This window comes from Martes martes, assembly GCF_963455335.1.
Source record: "Martes martes genome assembly, chromosome: 5".
Taxonomy (NCBI): domain Eukaryota; kingdom Metazoa; phylum Chordata; class Mammalia; order Carnivora; family Mustelidae; genus Martes; species Martes martes.
In genome coordinates this window covers 111850501-111871216 of record NC_137892.1, presented here as the reverse complement: position 1 = coordinate 111871216, position 20716 = coordinate 111850501, and the positions used below count along the sequence as shown (strand labels likewise).

Genomic DNA, 20716 nt, shown 5'->3' with positions numbered 1-20716 from the left:
CCCTCCCTCCCTCCCTCTCTCTTTCTTTCTTTCTTTTCTTCCTTCCTTCTTTCCTTCTTTCTTTTCTTTTTTCTTTCCCTCCCTCCCTCTCTCCCTTCTTTCCTTCCTTCCTTCTTTCCTTCCTTCCTTCTTTCCTTCCTCTCTTTCTTTCCCTTCCTTTCTTTCTTTCTTTCTCACTTTCTTTCTTTTTTCCTTCCTTCCTTCCTTCCTTCCTTCCTTCCTTCCTTCCTTCTTATGTAGGTATTATCTATAAACTTCCCTCTTAGAATTGCTTTTGCTGTATCTTATAAATCTTGGTGTTCTGTATTTCCAATTTTCATTTATCTCAAGATATTTTTTGGTTTCTTGTTTGAGCTATTCTTTGACCTACTGCTTGTCCAGGAATGCATCATTTAATTTCTACATATCTGTGAGTTTTCTAGCTTTCCTCCTGTTAATTGATTACCAGTTTCATATCACTGTGGTTTGGAAAGATACTTGCATGATTCAGTTTTCTTGAATTTGCTAAGACTTGTTTTGTGACCTATCATATGATATATCCTGGAGAATGTTCCCTGTGCTCTTAAAAGAATATGTATTCTCCTGCCATTGGATGGAATGTCTATATATGTTTGTTAGGTCCATTTGGTCAAAAGTATAGTTCAGGTTTAACTTCTCGTTATTGATTATCTGCCTAGGTGATTTATCCATTGTTGAAAGTGGAGTATTGAAAATCCCTGCTGTTATTGTTCTGTTGTCTTTTTTTCCCTTTAGATCCTTTAGTATTTGCTTAATATATGTAGGTGCTCTGATATTGGGTACATAAGTATTTTTTTTTTTTTTTTTTTTTTTTTTTTTGTTAGAACAAGATTTTATTTTCTATGAAAATAACTGTGCAGTAGGTACCAGGGAAGCTGAATACAATAACAAGTATGTAGGCTTGGGAGTAGTTTTTAAATTTGCAGCAGACATCAAAGAAATCCTAAATGATACACATTTGTTCAAGCAAACACAAGAGAACTCTGGATCAGTTTCTATGAACTATGAAAAGGATAAAGACAAAAAGCCTCTTTATCTCAATCAGGTTTTGAATGACAGCTTTTCAACAAAATAAGAAAAGACACACAAAACACCAACTCAAAGCGTATCTTCCCATTTAAAAGTATTTTTTAGTCCATATGTACTCTGAATAATCTTATTGTATTGAGTATCTGCTGCAACTTCCATGTTCAGAGTAAATGTAGCCTGGCGTAGTGTTCTCAAGTCCGCAGCAGCAGCATACTACCATAGTTTCTCAACTATTTCCAGATTCTGTAAAATCCCAATGCTATTGCCAGGCAAGTAAACACTGAGGCTGCAAGGTAGCGAATTGTTTCAAGCTTGTTAGACTCCATCAGTGTTTTCAAAGAAGCAATTTCAGTGTCAATATTATTACTGGTCTCGGAAATAATACTTCTGGTTTTGGTATCCTTGCTGGTAAATTCTGTGGTTGCTTCCATCAGTTTCTTTTCTTGATCTGTAAACATATCAGTTACTCTGCTCCTTTCTAGGTTGATGTCCAGTTTATTGTCTGCTCTGATTTGACTGGTTTCATTGATCAGTTGTTGCTTAACTTGTTCCAACTCAGTTTTCATTTTCTGATTCTCTGCTCTCAGATTTGCAAATTCACTCTTTTCTAGGATGACCATGTCTTTCCTGATGGAATCCAAATGAGACATTAGTTGTTGTACTGTTATTTCCTGTTGAGCTCGAGTAACCATCTCCTTGTAGATACTATCCAGGCTGATATTTGATAAAGTGGTTAATGCTGATACAATTGTTTCTGCTTGTGCTTTGTCAAATCCATGAGTTTCCAAATCCTGAACCAGTGCATGGGTATCAAAAGTTAATTTCCTTTGTTCTAAAGGAGTTATGTCCACTCGCCTCATATCATATCCTTCCTTGGTTGTGGTGGCGAAGAAATCTCTCCGCAGGGCCGCCGAAAAAACCCTGCCGAGGCTCGAGAACCGGCGGCCCTCATTTCCCTCAGAACACAGGAGCCGCCGAACACAGCGACTCCACATTTCCGGTTTTCAGCTGGCCGGGTACATAAGTATTTTTTATTGTTATATCTTATTGATGAATTGATACCTTTATCATTATATAAGGACCTTCTATTTCTTATTAGTTTTTGGATTAAAATCTATTCTTCCAGTATGATTATAACTACCACACCTTGCTTTTGTTTTCCACTTGCATGGAATATCTTTTTCCAACCCTTCACTTTAAGGGTTGAAGTTAAAAGTTGAAGTCTCTTGGCAGCATATAGCCAGGTCTAATTTTTTTTTTTTTTAAATCCATCACTCTGTGTCTTTTAATTGGAAAAGTTAGGCCATTTATATTAAGGGTAATTACTTATGGGTAAGAACTTCCTGATGTGTCTTATTAATAGTTTTCTGGCCTTTTCATTGTTCATTTGTTCCTTTCTATGTCTTTGTTGTCTTCATCTGTGAACTGATTATTTTCTATCATGGTATGCTTCCTTCTCTTTTCCTTTAGTGTATCTGCTGTTGATTTTTGCATTGTGATTACTGTTAGGTTTGCATAAATCATCTTATAGATTTAGCAGTCTTATGTCATGCTAATAACATCTTTTACTTCAATCACATACAAAAGTTATATCCTTTTACACTCTACCGCATGTTCTGTATGCCTATTACCCAAAACATAGGTCCCTTGGTATATGGTGCTGGTTCCCATAAATACTACAAAGGTCCTTTTGTCTATGGATTAATGCCAAATTGTTGTTGAGTTTGAGGTATTACAAAGGACATCTTATTCGACCATGTTGCTCCAAACTCCATTTCTTTCCAGAGTTCTCTGTATACATATTTTTTGAACATCCCATGAATATATCACAGGCATCTTAAATTAAGTGTTCATATTGAACTTCTTTTTAAGATTTATTTATTTTATAGAGGCGGGAGGAGCACGGGAAGAGAATCTTTCAGGCAGACTCCTCACTGAGTACAGAGCCCAGTGTGGGGCTTAATCTCAAGATCCATGACATCTTGACCTGAGCAGAAATCAAGAGTTGGACATCCAGTGGACTGACCTACCCATGTGCTCCTCGAACTTATTTTCTTAGGCATATTCTCTCACCATATTTCTGCTCCTAGTTAATGGCACTAATACCCTAATTAGTGAGTTGATTAGTGACTTTTCAAGTTACCTGGAGCTATTCCTTGCATATCCTCAGTCACCAAATTCTGTTGATCTTGCTTTTAAAATATATTTTTAGGGGCACTTGGGTGGCTCAGTTGGTTAAGTGTCTGACTATTGGTTTTGGCTCAGGTCATGATATCATGGGTTGTGGCTCCCTGCTCAGTGGGGAGTCTGTTTGAAGATTTTCTCCCTCTATCTCTCCCCCTACTTGCATGCTCTCTCTCCCAAATAAATAAATAAATAAATAAACCTTTAAAAAATATTTTTACATCATTCATCCTAAAAGAGGTCACATTTTCACACCCAGACACTGCAAAACCTTCCTAATAAACCAATTCTCCACCAAATTCATCTTTCTTATTGCCATTAAAAGTATTTTCAGACAGCTAAAACAACAAAAAGATCTTTTTGCTTTCCTACTTAAAATATTTTGATGGCTATATTATTTATAGAAACAGTCGTCATGGGGGGTTATGAAATTTCCAAAAGGCATAGAGTATACCAACATAGACTACATCCAGACTTCAAATACCATATATACTCTTTCCTAAACTAATCTAAATTGTGGCTTGTGCATCAAAGCTTGTCACCCTTTCCCACTTTAAAAAGAAAAGCATACCTTGTACCTCTTATTGAGCATTGCATGAGCAAATAGAAACCTGGTGCTGAACAAAAGTACCACTCAAAATGTTGGCATTAGTTTTAGAAAGTGAATGAACCTAATGACTATATGACAAATACCTTTTGAATCAGATGGCTGTAAATTTTTTGTTTTCAGTAAAATCACCTGGTAGACCACTAAAAATAATTTTTGAGATAATTGTTATGTGATTTTTACATATAACTCAAAATGATTTGTAAGAATTGAATGGCAGACAGAACATAATTCTTTCTATACCCATCTACATATTAGTGACCAAATTTTTAAGGTTTGTATCTATAAAATAAAAATTAATATTTTATGCTTCTTCTAACAATAGGACATCTTTATTCATGGATATATGAACTAATTATAAAAAATGTCTTATTATAGTTACTAAGAATATAGCTCAATAGTGTGTTGTTATTTTGAGTAATTCTTGATTGAAATCTGTAATATTTTATGTTGTATAGTAGTAAATTTCACGCTGAAAATTCATCCTAGAGAAAAAAAAATATCTAGAGTCTTTAAGGACATAGGAATTTTTAAAATCAATTTTTTCTTATTTTTAATAGATAATTATGATAGAATAGATGATAAAATATTCCAGGATATGAATGTAATACTGGAAAAATAATTCCTTAGGGAAAATGGAATAGAAATATGAATTCCAGGGGCGCCTGGGTGGCTCAGTGGGTTAAGCCTCTGCCTTTGGCTCAGGTCATGATCTCAGGGTCCTGGGATCGAGTCCCACATCGGACTATCTGCTCAGTAGGGATTCTGCTTCCCCCTCTCTCTCTGTGCCTGCCTTTCTGCCTACTTGTGATCTCTCTGTCAAATGAATAGATAAAGTCTTTTAAAAAAAAAAGGAAACATGAATTCAAGAGGAAAAATGAATGATGTAAAGTTTTCAACTATTAAAGAAGGACATGTTCTGGAGGTTCCTCAAAGAGTTGAAAATAGAGCTACCTTATGACCCAGTGACCCAGCAATCACATTACTGGGTATTTACCCTAAAGATACAAATGTATTGATCTGAAGGGGCATGTGCAACCGAATGTTATAGTAGCAATGTCCACAATAGCCAATTATGGAAAGAACTTAGGTGTCCATCAACAGATGAATGGATAAAGAAGATGTGATACACACACACACACACACACACACACACACACACACACACTGGAATACTATGCAGCCATCAAAGGAAATGAAATCTTGCCATTTGCAATGACGTGGATGGAAATAGAAGGTATTATGCTGAGCTAAGTAAGTCAATCAGAGGAAGACAATTATCATATGATAATTGAGGAATTTGAGAGGCAGAGTGGGGGCTTGGGAAGTAGGGAAGGAAAAAATCAAAGAAGATGGGATTGGGAGGGAGACAAACCATAAGAGACTCTTAATCTCACAAAACAAACTGAGGGTTGATGGGGGAAGGGGGATATGGAGAGGATGATTGGGCTGTGGACATTGGGGAGGGTATGTGCTATGGTGAGTGCTGTGAAGTGTGTAAACCTGGCGATTCACAGACCTGTACCACTAGAGTTAATAATACATTATATGTTAATAAAAAAAATTTAAAAATTAATATAAATAAATAAATAATTAGAAGGACATGTTCATGTATTTTCAAAATAGATGATTTTCATATTAACTACAGGAATTAGATTTTATTCAATATATTTAAAGTTTATTTTAAATTCAGTGTTATTTACAAATCCCTAGATATTACATCTTCTGCTATTAAACTTACAAGAAAAATTTAAGACATCAACCTAATTTTAGGGGGTGTGTCAAGCAAAAAAAGCATAAAGATACTGAAATGTAGAATCAAGTCAAAATTCCTTATGCAGCTACACATAGTTATCATTTTAGTATTCCTCATGTCCTAACATTTTACCTCTCATGTTCCAGTTGTGCCTAACAAGTCATTGTGACTTTACTGGTCTCCTGGATTTTGTTTCTTCTGCTTAGAACCATCTCTTATCTCCCGTAAAGAGAAACTGTATGTAACTTTGATGCCAATCATCTGACAGTAACTGTCACATTGTAGATTCACATTAATAAAATTCATTTTCATTTTTTGAATTCATGAGACATGCCAGGCAGTGGGCTAAGCATTTTACAAGCCCTGCTTTCTTCAATCCTCACAAGAATCTTAATGATGTTATAACCAAGACTCAGAAAGGTAAGTCTGAAAACTTACCTAAAATCCAGTAAGAAATGAGTCTTGTTGATTACATTAATAACCAAATAAATTATGAACATCATATTCATATGCTCAGCCTTGCACACATTTTATATACTGTGTTTCCAGTAGTATGTATAGAATCCATGCATGATCCACCCCATTTCAGAAGTTTTTATTCAACGCTTATGATCTTGATCTTTAAGAATCCTATTTTTAATACAATGTTTCACTTATTCTCATCATTCTTGCATCACTTTCCTGATTTTGTTTTATCCGAATACTCCTATATTGTTCTTTAACTAATACTTCTCTTTACATTGAATGTTTTTATCTCTATGGCATTTATTTACTTACTCACCACTACTAGTTGACTATCTGTATCACTGATTATAAGTAGGGTAAAAGCAAGTACAAAGCAGTATTATCAAAATTCAGCTAAACATTGTATGAGCTATGCCTTGGGTTCCTTTTCTGTCTGTTAAAGATTACCAGCAATTAGAGATGTGTTAACGACAGGTTGGTGCAAAATTACTTTCAACCTTGATTTAATCAGGATTGAAAGATTATTGAAAAGACTCACTTTCTTTGTTATTCGACTTAACTTAATGACATGACTTTGTGACCCCTAAAATTATTTTGGGTTCTCTATGAGACAAGGCTTGTAAAATGTTTAATCCAGTGCCTGGCACATCTCATTTATTGAGTAAATATCATGTATTCTTATACATATCCCATTCTTTGTAACACAGTTGAGGGTTAACACTATCTTGCTCCTACGGAATGGTATCAAATGGGAGCCCTCTGCCTAGAGTTAGCTATAATTAACAATGAAGGAGTGAAAATTGATTGAAAATCCATAGGTTGACAAAGCACACCCTATGTATCAACGCATCATTTGAACTTTCTCTCATGTAACATATAACATAGAGTTCACTGAGACTGTTGAATCTTTCTGGGTAATTTCTACCTGCTGCCATGCATGTTAATATTTACAAAGTTTCTGACAAAGAAAGGCATTGGAAATTTCTGGAGAGTATTAAACTTAATTGAAAAAAAAAAGGAGTAGGAAAGGGGGCTATATTGAATTTGATTCACTAAAGAAGCAGAAGCTACTGGATCAATGTACACCTTCAACAGAGTCAGAGTTAAGCTTGCCTCAAGATGTCACACTATTAAGCAAAGAGCAATGGTGTGTAACAATTTCTGGAAACTGAAAGAGGAGAAAAGAAATTATACTTCTGGCAACTTGTTCACAATTATTCAAGAAATGGATTTTTTTTAAGATTTTATTTATTTATTTGACACAGAGAGAGAGAGATAACAAGTAGGCAGGGAGGCAGGCAGAGGGAGAGAGGGAAGCAGACTCCCTGCTGAGCAGAGAGCCTAATGCAGGGCCCCATCCCAGAACCCTGGGATCACGACCTGAGCTGAAGGCGTAGACTTAACCCACTGAGCCACCCAGGTGCCCCAAGAAATGGATATTTTTGATACTGGAAAGAGAATAGCAAATACAAGTTTATTGCTGGACTTAATATATGCTGCTGAGAAATTGTGTTTAATTCCAATTATATTTAATATTCACTGAGTATGATTATTAAAAATCCATAGTGAATCTCTTGCAAATATAGACAAAAAATAAAATGTCACACATTTTATAGTAACAAAGTTATTATACCTTCCATATTTTATTAAATTTCCTGCTTTATAAAACAAAAGGCTAGAGCATTAGGATTCCCCCAATTACACTAATCTATCGGACTCCCATGCCTCTATTAGTTATATTAATTAATTAATTAGTTATTTAGGGAGAAAATTAAGCACAGGTATTTGTAAATTCCTAACAAATATCCCTGTACATAATTAAAAAGATAAATATATAACCCGGGTCTCGTGAATTGCCAACATCATAGTAGAGACACTGCCAGAATACTCTGGAGTGTCCAGTTGAAGTTGACATTTACGAAAGAAACTGAGTAATGAAGTTCACTACAATTAGCAATGAGGAGTGAAAATTGATTGAAAATCCATAGGCTGACAAAGCACACCCTATTTATCAACTCATCATTTGAACTGTGTCTCATTTAACCTGTAAACACCATCTGTGTTAGTGCTTTCCTCTCCAAGGCCTAAAATTGTTGTAAGCTTGTTTCCAGAGAAATCAACAGTCCCTGCTATTTAATGTAAATGGACAAGGTTGTCCAGTCTCAAGATAGCTAATGTAAATGGTGGTACATAGAGTCCATACTCACTGAGAGAGTAGGTGAAATCCTTTGATGACTATGATCTCTTTGGAAGACTTGGGAAACTACTAACAGTTTTAATAAGAAGATAAGAAGTACTTGGTACATTTATTTTTTATATTTTAAAATGGCAAAAGTGCAACAAATTATAACTTGGCTCCTGAGCTGGTCATTTGCCTCTTGTCTTAGTTTTTGTTTGTTTTTCATATTTACTGTGGTAAAAGAGATATAAAATTTTTACATGTACAATTTTAAGTGTACAACTTGGTGGCGTTAAGTACACATTGTACCATCCATCTCCAGAACTCTTTACATCTATCCAAACTGTGTTCCCATTAATCTACTTCCTATTACCTGCCCCCCATCACTCTACTTTCTTTCTCTGTGAATCTGACTATAGTAGGTACTTCATAGATGTGCAGTTATATAATATATGTCCTTTTGTGACTGGCTTATTTCACTTAGCATATCTTCAAGGTTAATCCATGTTGTACATGTGTCAGAATCTCCTTCCTTTTTAAGGCTCCAATATTTCATTTTACAGATATATCACATTTTGTGTATCCATTTATCTGTCAATGGATATTTGGTTGCTTCCACCTTTTGAAAGATGAATAATGCTGCTGAATAATGAATTATGCTGCTATGAACATGCAAGCACAGATAATCTGTTTGAGTCCCTGCTTTCAATTTTTTGTGTGTGCATATACTGAGACGTCGAATTGCTGGAACATATGGTAATTCTATGTTTAATTTTGGGGGGAACTGCCATACCATCATGGCTTATTTTTATCCAAAGGAATCCATACTGATTTTTTTGTGTTTCTGTCCTCATATTACTCTCTTCATACCACCAGCACTACTCTCTTTCTCTCTCTCTCTCTCTTATTCAGATTGGTTTTAGCAGGGGAGAGTCATTATGAAGCCCATTAATCTTCATTTTTCACAGCAAGATTCATTTTATAGGACTGGAAGATGCAGAAATGGAACCACACAGCACTTAGTCAGCAGCTAGGATTTCTAAATGTGATGCCAACTGAAAATTAAACACAAGAGACCAGACAGCAGCTCTAATAACTCAGTAATTTCTAAATAAATAGACTGAGATTGATGGAAATGAAAACAGTTTTCTCTAACAAGGGAAAGTGTGCAGGGTAGTAATATTTGCCTCAAATATGCTTTGCATAAGGGATTAAAATTCCTGAAAGCCTCTCATTTTCCCATCAGAGAATTTGTTTCTTCTATCAGTCAAATGGTGGTTAATTATCATATTTCAAGGAGCAGCTCATTAATTCATGAACTAAAAATAACTAGATATTTATGTAGGAAGATAACATGTAATAACAGATAACTTGAATGGCTCTGCCAATGTAAATTGTCTTCCAATTTCATGAAAGTTTCAGGAGGTGATTGCATGCTAAAAGTTTATACCAGCTGTTAATTTCCACTTCAAGAATTTAAGAAATTTTGAATTTTGGAATGAAATAAATTTAAAACTACATCCCCAAGGAAAATCCTTCTCTTTCCATTTGATCAATTTTGTTTGGCTGTTAGGTGTTGACAAAGAAAGTTACAATCAAGGGAATAAGAAACTGGCAAGGAAAGAAATAAAGTATTAAAATGACAAACTAGGTCAAGGACCTTGAAAAAGGGAATGGGGAGGAAAAGCACCAAGAGAACTGGGGCCCTTATCTTTTCTCTCCTCAATTCCAAAATATGTCCCTAATTTCCGAAAAAGTACATATATATTTAGCATACTATTTAAAAACCTTCTGCTGCAGAGTTAACTCTTTCACACTTAAAATACCGATGATTGGGAAATATAACTTGCTTCTTTTCAATTGTTTTATTTAAAATATTTGGCAGAAAATACATATAATGTATAGATTGATGGAAAATTAAAGAATAGTGATTAAATAAAACCAGTACCCATTATTAAGCCAAGAAATATGTAATTTTAATTTAGAGAAAACTTGATTGACATTTTAAATTTTTTGACCAATGTTAGGAGTATATTTTGACCAATGTTAGGAGTAAATTTTTCTAGCACTGACACAATTTTAACTACTATATTTGATTTACATATGAGGAAGTTGAGGTCATCTGGAAAGGGAAATTTTAAAGGAGGACATTAAAACTCAACTTGCAGAACAATTTATATAATCTTGATATGCTAATTAATAATCTTGATATGCTAATTACCCCATCAAAGAAAATTCGATGAACTTCCCCAAAGATGTATAACATTCCAAAACAGGCATGAAAAGCTCTGACTTCTGCCATTGTTCCCACATTATCCTTGATGCCTACCTCTGAAAAAAGTCTCAGGCACTGCACAGATACATTACCAGTTATAAATCTGTTTGAAGAATCCAGTTTAATTAAAAATTTCCTTTTTAGGGGCACCTGGGTGGCTCAGTGGGTTAAAGCCTCTGACTTCAGCTCAGGTCATGATCTCAGGGTCCTGGGATCAAGCCCCGCATTGGGCTCTCTGCTCAGCGGGGAGCCTGCTTCCTCCTCCCCCTCTCTGTCTCTGCCTGACTCTGCCTACTTGTGATTTTTGTCTGTCAGATAAATAAATAAAATCTTTAAAAAAATTCCCTTTTATACCTCTGAAAATTTAAGCAAGATAAATATTTGTAATCCATAAGTATAAATATTGAGATTGGCCCTATGTCATAGTAAAACTAAGTTTGACTTACAATTTCAGTTTTCGCTACCCCACCATGAGCACATGAAGCTGAGACATATGTTCTCTCACTTATGAGAGCACACATATGCCCAGAACATACTTTCATATCCTCTTTTTCAGGTTTATATCCTCTTCCACTTTCAGGTCTTGGCTTAATCATCACTTCCTCCAAGAAGCCTTCCCTGATTTTGTACATGCAGAGTATATTCCTCTTCTTCTATTCTTCCATCATTCCTTGTGCTTCCCCATCCCTTCTCTCAGCAAGTACCAGTACAATATCATACTACCTTGTGACTGTCAGTTAACCTATTTCACTTCTCCTCACCAGATCTGCTAGTTTAATAATGGCAGAGATTCTACCTGTTTTAAGTCACATTATAATAAATGATCTAACACAGGACTTGCCCCATAGTTGACACCTATGTATTGTGCAATGTCATTAACCTTCTCTGAATAAAAACATTCATTCTGTATTTGTGCGGAGAATTGTCTATTGGCATTTAGAAAAATTAATTTACATTTATTAGCTTTTATAGCATTGCCACTGAGTCTAGAAACACAGATAGACACATTTTAAAATAGTGCCATATTATTTCATTCTTCTTCTTTCTAAGATTTTATTTGTTTATTTGAAAGAAAGAAAGAAAGAGAGAACAGCAGGGGACGAGGGGTAGAAGAAGAAACAGACTCCCCGCTGAGCACGAGGGCTGGGGTGCTCCACAGTCCAAGGGGGCTCCATGCTCGGCTCCCTATGGGGCTCCAGGACCCCGAATTCATGACACTTAACTGATTGAGCCATCTAGGCACCACCCCTTGCTTTACTATCCTAAGTGTACTTCTCATGGACTAATGGTTTTAATTTAGATCAGTGCTTGTCAGAATTAACTCTGCATAAAAATATCACGGGAAACCTGTTAAAATTGAGAATCTGATTCTGTGTATCTGGACTTGGGCATGCACCCAAGTATAGTTCTATATTTTTAACAAGTTCCTAGATGTTATTGATGCTTCTGTTCTATGGACCACACTTTGTATAGTATTATTTTACAGAAAATATTTTTTGCCATCTCATCATCTGAAGTTATGTCTTTAAGATAGAGATATAAAGAAATGGTCAAAAAGTGAGAGGAGGAAGAGGAAGAGGAGGTAAAGGGCAGAGGAGGAGGGGGAGAATGGGAAGGGGAAGAAGGAGAGAGAGGAAAGCCATTCTACTAACCAAGGAAAGTGGCAGCTGCCTTCCTCACATAGTGTGTGTGTATTTATATAGGTATATACATGTGTATATGTGTGTGTATATATATATACAAATATGTATATGTATATACATATACATATATACTATGCACTTAGGAAAAAGAAAGGCACTAGAGCAAAACTACCAAATTATAATCTAAGGCTTAGACCAAAATATAGTTATGATAAACATTGAGAATTTAGTGACAAGATGGTCAATGAAACACTTTTAGAGCATTGAATATAATTCAAAGCTCCTGTGTTAAAGGATAGACTTTACAATAGCAGGGTAGAAAATCTACTATTAATAATGAAGAGGAAGAAGCTGGCAGACAAAGCAGATTTTCAGAAAAGAATTCAAAATCAATTCACTAAAGTTGGAAGAAAATAAGACTCTGATGCACTAGGAGGAAGAATGAGAAAAAAAAAATATTTTTCAGTAGTACAATAGAGGGGAAGAAAACCAGGAAAGTAGGCTCAGGGATCCAAATTTTTTTTTTTTTTTTTTTTTTTAGTATTTATTAAGGAATTACTATAGTCCAGGCACTTTATTAGTTTATGGCATTAAATATTAAATAAGGTATTGAAAATATTCAGTTTTTTTGGTTAGACATAGACATAAGTGAAAAATTACAATAAAATGTGTTACAAAGCCATACGAAACAGCATTTTATACTTAAAATAGGAATATCTGACTGCCTAGCTGGGGACACACATAGGAAAGGTAACAAGGAAAAAATATTTGACCTAAGTCTTAAAAGATGAAAAAGTGCCCCACCAAGAGAAGAAAGAACATTCCAGGCATTGGAAGTTACTTAAAAAGATGTGTAAACTGAGCCATTCTGGGGGTAATTAGTATTACTAAGGAAAATAGATAATACTCTTTGACTATAGGAGTGTGTGTGTTTGAGAGGGAGGAGAGAAATGGACAGAGAGAGGAAATAGAGAGAAAGAGAATATATATATAAATTCATTTTAGGGGGAAGAAGGGAAGACACATATTTTATTGGTTGTTTAAGAGGAGTCATTTTGCAGTTAAACTATATGTAGCTTTTGGGGCAACACTTCAAGCTTATTTGGAAAAAAGGAATACTAGTGGTGAAAATAGAGAAAAAAGTGATGAGAAGCATAATTTGATGCAGTATTTTCATATATGAACACTTTATAAACTATATACATTAAACTTTCAGAGAGAGGAAACAAAGAAAGTTGAGGAATAGTAATAATGTCCTGCTATAGAGACCTTGGCTTAAAATATTTCCCTTTCTGAGTTTCAGGTAACAAGTCAAATGACGAAGTGAAATTGTGTTACAGTGTTTACATTTTCCTTTGAATTAAATGGTATTAGTTATGAAAGTAATAATTATAAATATATAAACATTTAAATATATAAACATCTAATTTTCATTAAAACATGCTTTAGACAACCTCTAAAACTTCTTAGGCTTAGTTTAGGTGGTAGTAAAGGTACAATAAAGCTCTGGTTTGATTTTGAATTCTTCTTTTACCTCCTTACATTTTTTTAATAAAATGATAGGATTAAGCAATTGTATAGTAAGTTGAAGAGACCAATCATTTTTAAGTGAAGTCCCAAATAACAATAATAACATAATGAAAGAGGAAAGAAGTATAAATGCAAAGTAACAGCTTTAATACACATGATTTTATCTTGTTTCTATCACCTATCAGCCAATACATTCCAACATATAACATAGAAAAGGGAAGTTAGTCTGGTTTTGCAATTGACTTGCAAATAACATCACAGGCAAGTGGAATTCAATGGCAAACTACAGCAGACAGACATTTCTCATTGACTTTCATTAGACATGCAGCCTGATATAGAAGTGAGAAGATTGTGCCTTAGGGTTTGGCAGTGTCTTTCTGCAGGAAAACTAGCAGGAAAAGGGAGCTCAGTAGCTTCACATCAGGGAAATGCTTAAAAACAGAGTTAATTTTTCCCTAAATCATTGTTTACAGAACAAGGAGAATAAATAAGGGAAGGATACCAACTATATCATTCTCAAAGCTGTATTCTTGAAAATGACTATCAGTGTTTCAGTAGAATAAAAATTCATCTTTAGTGAAAGGATTTCTGTTTAGTCAGACTCATAGATAGATATGTATAGGGTTCTTGTGTTTTGTTTTGCTTTGTTTTCCCTATTGATAAGTATTATCCACCTTTAAGTCCTGGGCACTGGCATTTTATGAGAATATATTCCTGGAATACTTTTATAATTCACATTTGCATAAAACCAGATAATGATGACAACTGAGAGATTTCTATTCACCTGTCAATGGTTACTGACTACTGTTATTAGTAGCAACACATTTTGCAATTTGAAATTATGTGATAACTGGCATACTTCACATTATTTTGGATTTTGCACATGAAATGAGTTTCACATAAATTTTATGTTACATTATTTTAAATTGATGTAATTCAATTTAATATAATACACATTTGTAAAGACACATTTGAAGATTTGCTATCAACTATTTTATTCTCAAAACTTGGCCTAATTTAACCTCTCAAACTGAAATGGTTTTGTCCTTATCTGTTGACCTACTTGCATTTCTCAAAGAAATTAAAGCTGAAATAATTAAATGCTTCTATGGGATAATAATAAAATACTGACCTTAATATTGTATACTCGGATAGCAAGTCTTATTAGAATTGTTACTTGTCTTTAATCTTAAATCTTTAATATAATTAGGTAGGTTAATGGCTTTTAAATTTTATTTTATTAGCTGAGTAGTCATGTATGGTTCTTACTGTACACAGGGTTACCATAGTTATTTTCCTTTTAAGAATGTGGCTTTTGTAGTACATATCAAGATGATATTTTTACATAAAACCTGATACTATAGACCTATTTAGTACACTCAATAACTGAGATTACTTGAAAATTGCTGGAAGCATATGCTCCCATGAAGAGAAACATCTATTTAATAATCTTCTCATTTTTACTGAAAAAACTTTTTATCTTTCTTACTAACATCTTCAAGCTTTGTACCACATGTCAAAGATATGTTATTTCAGGTAATAGGAATTATGGATATATAGCATAAGACGTATTAAGATAAATTACTCAGTAATCCTGACAGAAGAAATAATATGTCTTTTTTGAAGATTATTTTGGTAACACTCCTTAAAGTATAAGTCTGTGCTTGCTGTTTTTCTATCCAATAATGAGAAAATTCCAGACTCAAGTAGTAGCAAGTAAAAAATATATGTTTACAGTATAACTGATGGACTAATTAAATTAGTTCTCACTATAAGAAATAAAAGGACTTATAGGTCTCTTCCTCTAAATAAGCACTTTTAAATACAAGGCTATAACTTAAACCAGGGCTTTCCATGATATCATCACTAAGAATGATAGTAGTTTTAGGAATTTGTATAATGAGCGCTTTAAAATAGATGATTAAGTTCTCATTTATTTCATCTGAGAAATCCAAACTGTTAATACCAATATTAAATCTAATCATATTATGTCCTAAAACATTATTTGAATTCATTGATGTGAGGGCAAATGATCATAAAATATTCTCTGAAGTACATTACAGAGGAAACAAATACCCACCCTGCACATTATTTCTGAGAGAGGACAGAGTATTAAAATGCTACTAGATGATAGCCCAGCTTGGGCTTAGAGAATTAATGAAGAACAAATGTTCTAGGTGCCATGTAAGCATGCCATTCTCTCTATGGGATGACCTTTAGTCTTCCTCAGTTAGCTAATGAGGATTTCTTTGTTATCTTTCTTGCTGAAGGACCTCAGGGCCTTATATCATTATTGAGTGAACGCAATGTCACCTCGGCTGGCAGAAATGTTTCCTCTCTTGTCAGGAAGAGAAGTTTCCTTATGTCATCTAGAGGAAGCATAACACAGGGACTGGCAATTGTGACCAGACATTTCAATCAGTAAAGTCAATCCAGTGAAGATGTTTAACCTGCTGGAGTTGTTGGATCAGAATATTTAAAACTCTCTTGTGTCCTGGAATGTAGAATATTTGTTATTAGGGATGAAGAAAAAAGTTGCAGTAATCTATACTCAGTCTTATCTAGTAGTCAATTTTATTTGATTAGGATAACATCTTTTTTTATGATATTATATATAGATAAGTAAATGAATACTTTTGATCCTCAAATTACATTGACACAGCCTATCTGACCCATATTCCCATATAGATTCAACTAATGGGAACAGAAAAAGGGAAGAAAGGAGGAAGAAGAGATCCATGTAGCAGCATACCAAATAAGCACGACATTTTCCTTTTAACATTCAATTTATTTTAACAATAAGAACAACAAAAAAGCATTGGGGAATACTAATGTATTGGTGTGAAAATAAGGATACCATAAGGTGTTATGTAAAATGACAGCCATAATTTATATCAGCAAGTCTTTTGGAAGGCAGGTTTTCAGGGAGCTTAAATATTAGCTCTGACTCTGCATTTGAAATGCCTTAGGATGTGAGTTTAACTAACTCTCTATGGGTTAAATCCTATCATTTAACTGTTGAACTTGCTCCAGCCTTCTGAATGCTATCCAGAGACTTGTCAATATAAAGTAGTAGCAAAGAGAAAGTATAAAACCTCTGTTTTCTGAGGATTAATGGCATCAGTGATTAACTGCTGAAGTTACACAAGTTTGTAAATAGAAAATGGCTCCATGTTTTTATTGGTTTTTAAAGGGCTAAATTATAAGGAGGTTGCAGCCAAGTGATTTCATGATACAGCCCAAAAGATTTGGCTTTAGGTGGCTGGAATAGATTTGGCTACAACAATGTCTAGCCTATAAACCTGGATAACAGAAATGCTTTCTGAGCCCCAGTTTCCTCTTTCAATGGGATAGAAATGAATTTTTTCTATAGAAATTGAAGGAGAAAAGGTACTACAGTTTCTAGAGGGTTAATTAAATGACATACAACATGAAAAAATGCTTTAAAAATTTAGGGTCTACCATCATTTATCAACATATAGTCAGTGTTTATAAATTTTGTCAGTTACCTTGATGATCACATGAAGTGGATCAAGTTGACAATTTTGGTCCAACCATGGAGAATTTATAACTCATATATAAGATTATGCAAAATGGCTAATTAACTGGATATATTACCCATGTTTCTGGCTTCTATAAACTTTGTACTTTAAATACCTACCCTATATGCATATGCTGGTATGCCTTGTTCTGGACAACCCAATAATATGCTTGCATCATCTTGCCTTGGCCTCCTGCTTCCCTAGTCCTCCGCACCAGAAGTCCTCCTCCTAGCAATATACCTATCAAATACAAACCAAACAATTCACGTTCCTTGCTTCCAACCACATAACTTATTGTGCTTTCACAACAAGGCCACTGTTTCTAATCCCATACCAGATAGCTAAGGATAGCCCCTAGACCCTAGAGCTAGATGACATCGTTCAACCTAGCCAATTCTAATCCTGCTTATCTACCTCACCCATCCCTTCCCATAGAAATCATAGCATTTCACAGAAATCAGAAATCGCAGGGTCTTTTCTTCTCTCTGTGCCTCATAACTGACCCAGCTACTTTCCTATGTGGATCCCCAGGTGTTTGGCATGCCCCTCCTCTTGGGGACTGTGAGTAAAAAACTCTTTTCAATGGCAATTGTTTCCTCATCTGTTGGACTTACTATATCTCAGATTTTCTATTAATTCACTGTATTTTAAATTACTAGGTTACTTTTATACATAGCTGTGCTTAAAATTACTTTGCTATATTAAAAGACACACACAAAAAATTATTTAGATAAGCTATCTTTTCCATGACCAAATAGTCTAATGAAAGGATTCAAAGGTGTTGTCTGATAAACATGTTTTAAGGTATTTTTTAATTTAGGTTGTCTTGTTTGAACTTGCCATATCCATATTTATTTGAACCACTCAAAGTATTTACAGATATAAGTAGGAGGAAGTTGCTGTTTTACTTCATTTTCACTTATTCAGAATTTACTCAACAAATACTTATGTACCTACAGTGGTGCTAGACACTCTTCTAAATGTTGGAAATTTAATAATGATCAAAACTGGCAATGTCTCAATTCTCATAGGACTTACATTCTAATGTGGAGACAGTGAAAAGATAAGATACTGATAAATGAGATACAGATAAGTGCTAAGAGAAAAAAATAATGCAGTGAAGGGTGATATATGTGGCTGTTTGTGTGTCTGTGTGAGAAATAGGGAGAATTAGATAGAGTGACCAAGGACTCTGAGAATGTGGTATTTGAGTAGGAATCTGAGGAAGTCAGGGAGCTAGCTTTGAGGATATCTAGAGGAAAAGTATTCCAGCCAGAAGAATAACAAGTGTGGAGATCCTGAGTGAAGAGCAAGGTCAGGGATCAGAATAGAAGCTGCTGTCACTGAGGCATAATGAACTAAAGCGAGAGTAGGAGGACATGAAGTCAAAGGGGAAATGGGAAGGGAAAGAAGAACAATGGGGCACCTGGAGATGAGAAGCCTTTGGAGCCACTAGCTGATATTTTAACAGAACCTCTTTGGCTGTTCTATTGAGAGTACACTATTGAGGGTTAAGGAAAGTACGGAGACCAGTTAGGAAGTTACAGCAGTCAGTGAGGTTAAGAGACACCATGATGGCTTGGGCAAGAGGCTGGCCAAATTATTTAGAAGGAAAAACCAAACAGATGTTTTTAACAGATGGTATTTAGAGCTTGAGAAAAAGAGTCAAGGATGACAACAAAATTTTTAATACTGGAAGAACAGATTTACTATTCATTGAAATGATAATTTAGGGAAGGGGAAATGGATATCAGAAGTTCAGTTTTGGATGTGTTAAGCTTGAGATTCTTATTGAAAACCCAAGTAGAGATCTAGAATAGGGAGCTAGACGGGGCACCTGGGTGGCTCAGCGGGTTAGGCCTCTGCCTTCGGCTCAGGTCATGATCTCAGGGTCCTGGGATCAAGTCCCACATCAGGCTCTATGCTCAGTGGGGAGCCTGCTTCCCCCTGTCTCTCTCTGCCTGCCTCTCTGCCTATTTGTGATCTCTGTCAAATAAATAAATAAAATCTTAAAAAATAAATAAAATAGGGAGGTAGATATATATATATATATATATAGATACATAGATATATCTATGTATCTATATATATATAGTAGAGTTCATGGAAATATCCCAGTCAGATGTAATTGAGAATTCCCTGGCATACTAGTTATATCTAAAAGCATCAGACTAGATTAGGTCACCTAAGGAGCAGACATATGTGGCACATGTTAATATATTATCATAAAGTGAATGCCTATGTAACTACTATCCACGTCAAGAAAGAGTATCAATACCCAAAAGCTTCCCTCATGTTACCTCCTAATCAATAAATATTTCACTAAGTATATTTTTTAGTTTGGCAGTTATTTTCCTTCAGCATATAAAAACTATCAATCCAAGTTCTCATTTCATTTTTGCTGTTGAAAAGGCCACTGTTACTCTGTTTCTCCTTTGATCATAGTATTTATTTTTCTCCCTTCTGGCTGTTTTTAAATTTTTATCTTCTTTTTTTCTTTAGATATTATACTATAAGGTGACTACATGTGGAATTCTATTTGTTTCTTCTTTATTGATTGTAGGAGTCTTTGTGAATATTCAGCTTGATGTGTTTAATTAATTTAGAAAATTCTCAGCCATTATCTATTCAAGTATTTTTATCTCATTTTCCCCCTCCCTCTGTAGATCAAAACTTTCCTATTATGTCCTCCGTATTATTCTTCTCATCTGTATTTTCCATCTTTCCATCATATTTTCCATTCTCTTTGGGAATTTTTTTAACATGTCTTTTATTTTTGTTCATTAATTTTCTCTTCAGTTCAGTCCAGTATGTTCATGATCCCATATCTTAAATTTTTAGTTTAACTATTATACTCTTGAGTTCCAAAATTTCTGTTTCTTGAAGACTGTCTGCCAGGATTCTCAGTCTTTTATCATCTTAAAAATAGCACATATAGGTACTTCAAAGTTGGGATCTGAGGGCTCCAATGTCTGGGGTTTCCGTGTGTCTATTTAATTGTCTGCTGTTTCTGCCAGGTTTTGGGTATTGTTAGGTTTTTCTTTATTGTGTTCATCTCTTGTTCCCTTGTGTGCATGGTTATGATTTATTTTGTATTTACATAACTGTTTTTAAAAATATTGAAACCTAAGATGATCTGTTTTTCTTGAGATAATTATCTTACCTTGTCTTACTCATTATTTTCATTTGTTCTTGCAGGTATCTGAATATATCATGCCAGTTCTTTCTGGCCTGCCAGGTCTCTGTGGATAGGTCCGCTGCCAATCTAATGTTTTTACCCTTGTATGTTACAGACTTCTTTTCCCGGGCTGCTTTCAGGATTTTCTCTTTGTCGCTAAGACTTGTAAATTTTACTATCAGGTGACGAGGTGTGGACCTATTTTTATTGATTTTGAGGGGCGTTCTTAGCATCTCCTGGATTTTGATGTTTGTTCCCTTTGCCATATTAGGGAAATTCTCTCCAATAATTGTTTCCAATATACCTTCTG

At 34.7% G+C, this 20716-nt stretch overlaps 1 protein-coding gene across 1 annotated transcript; it reads right to left on the bottom strand.

Moving 5' to 3' along the window:
- Positions 1–846: 846 nt before the first annotated feature.
- Positions 847–2048, bottom strand: LOC308343539 (coiled-coil domain-containing protein 90B, mitochondrial-like). Its single transcript, XM_080804600.1, has one exon. It carries the CDS (start codon positions 2040–2042, stop codon positions 1278–1280), a length of 765 nt encoding a protein of 254 aa, XP_080660726.1. The 5' UTR covers positions 2043–2048; the 3' UTR covers positions 847–1277.
- Positions 2049–20716: the final 18668 nt, after the last annotated feature.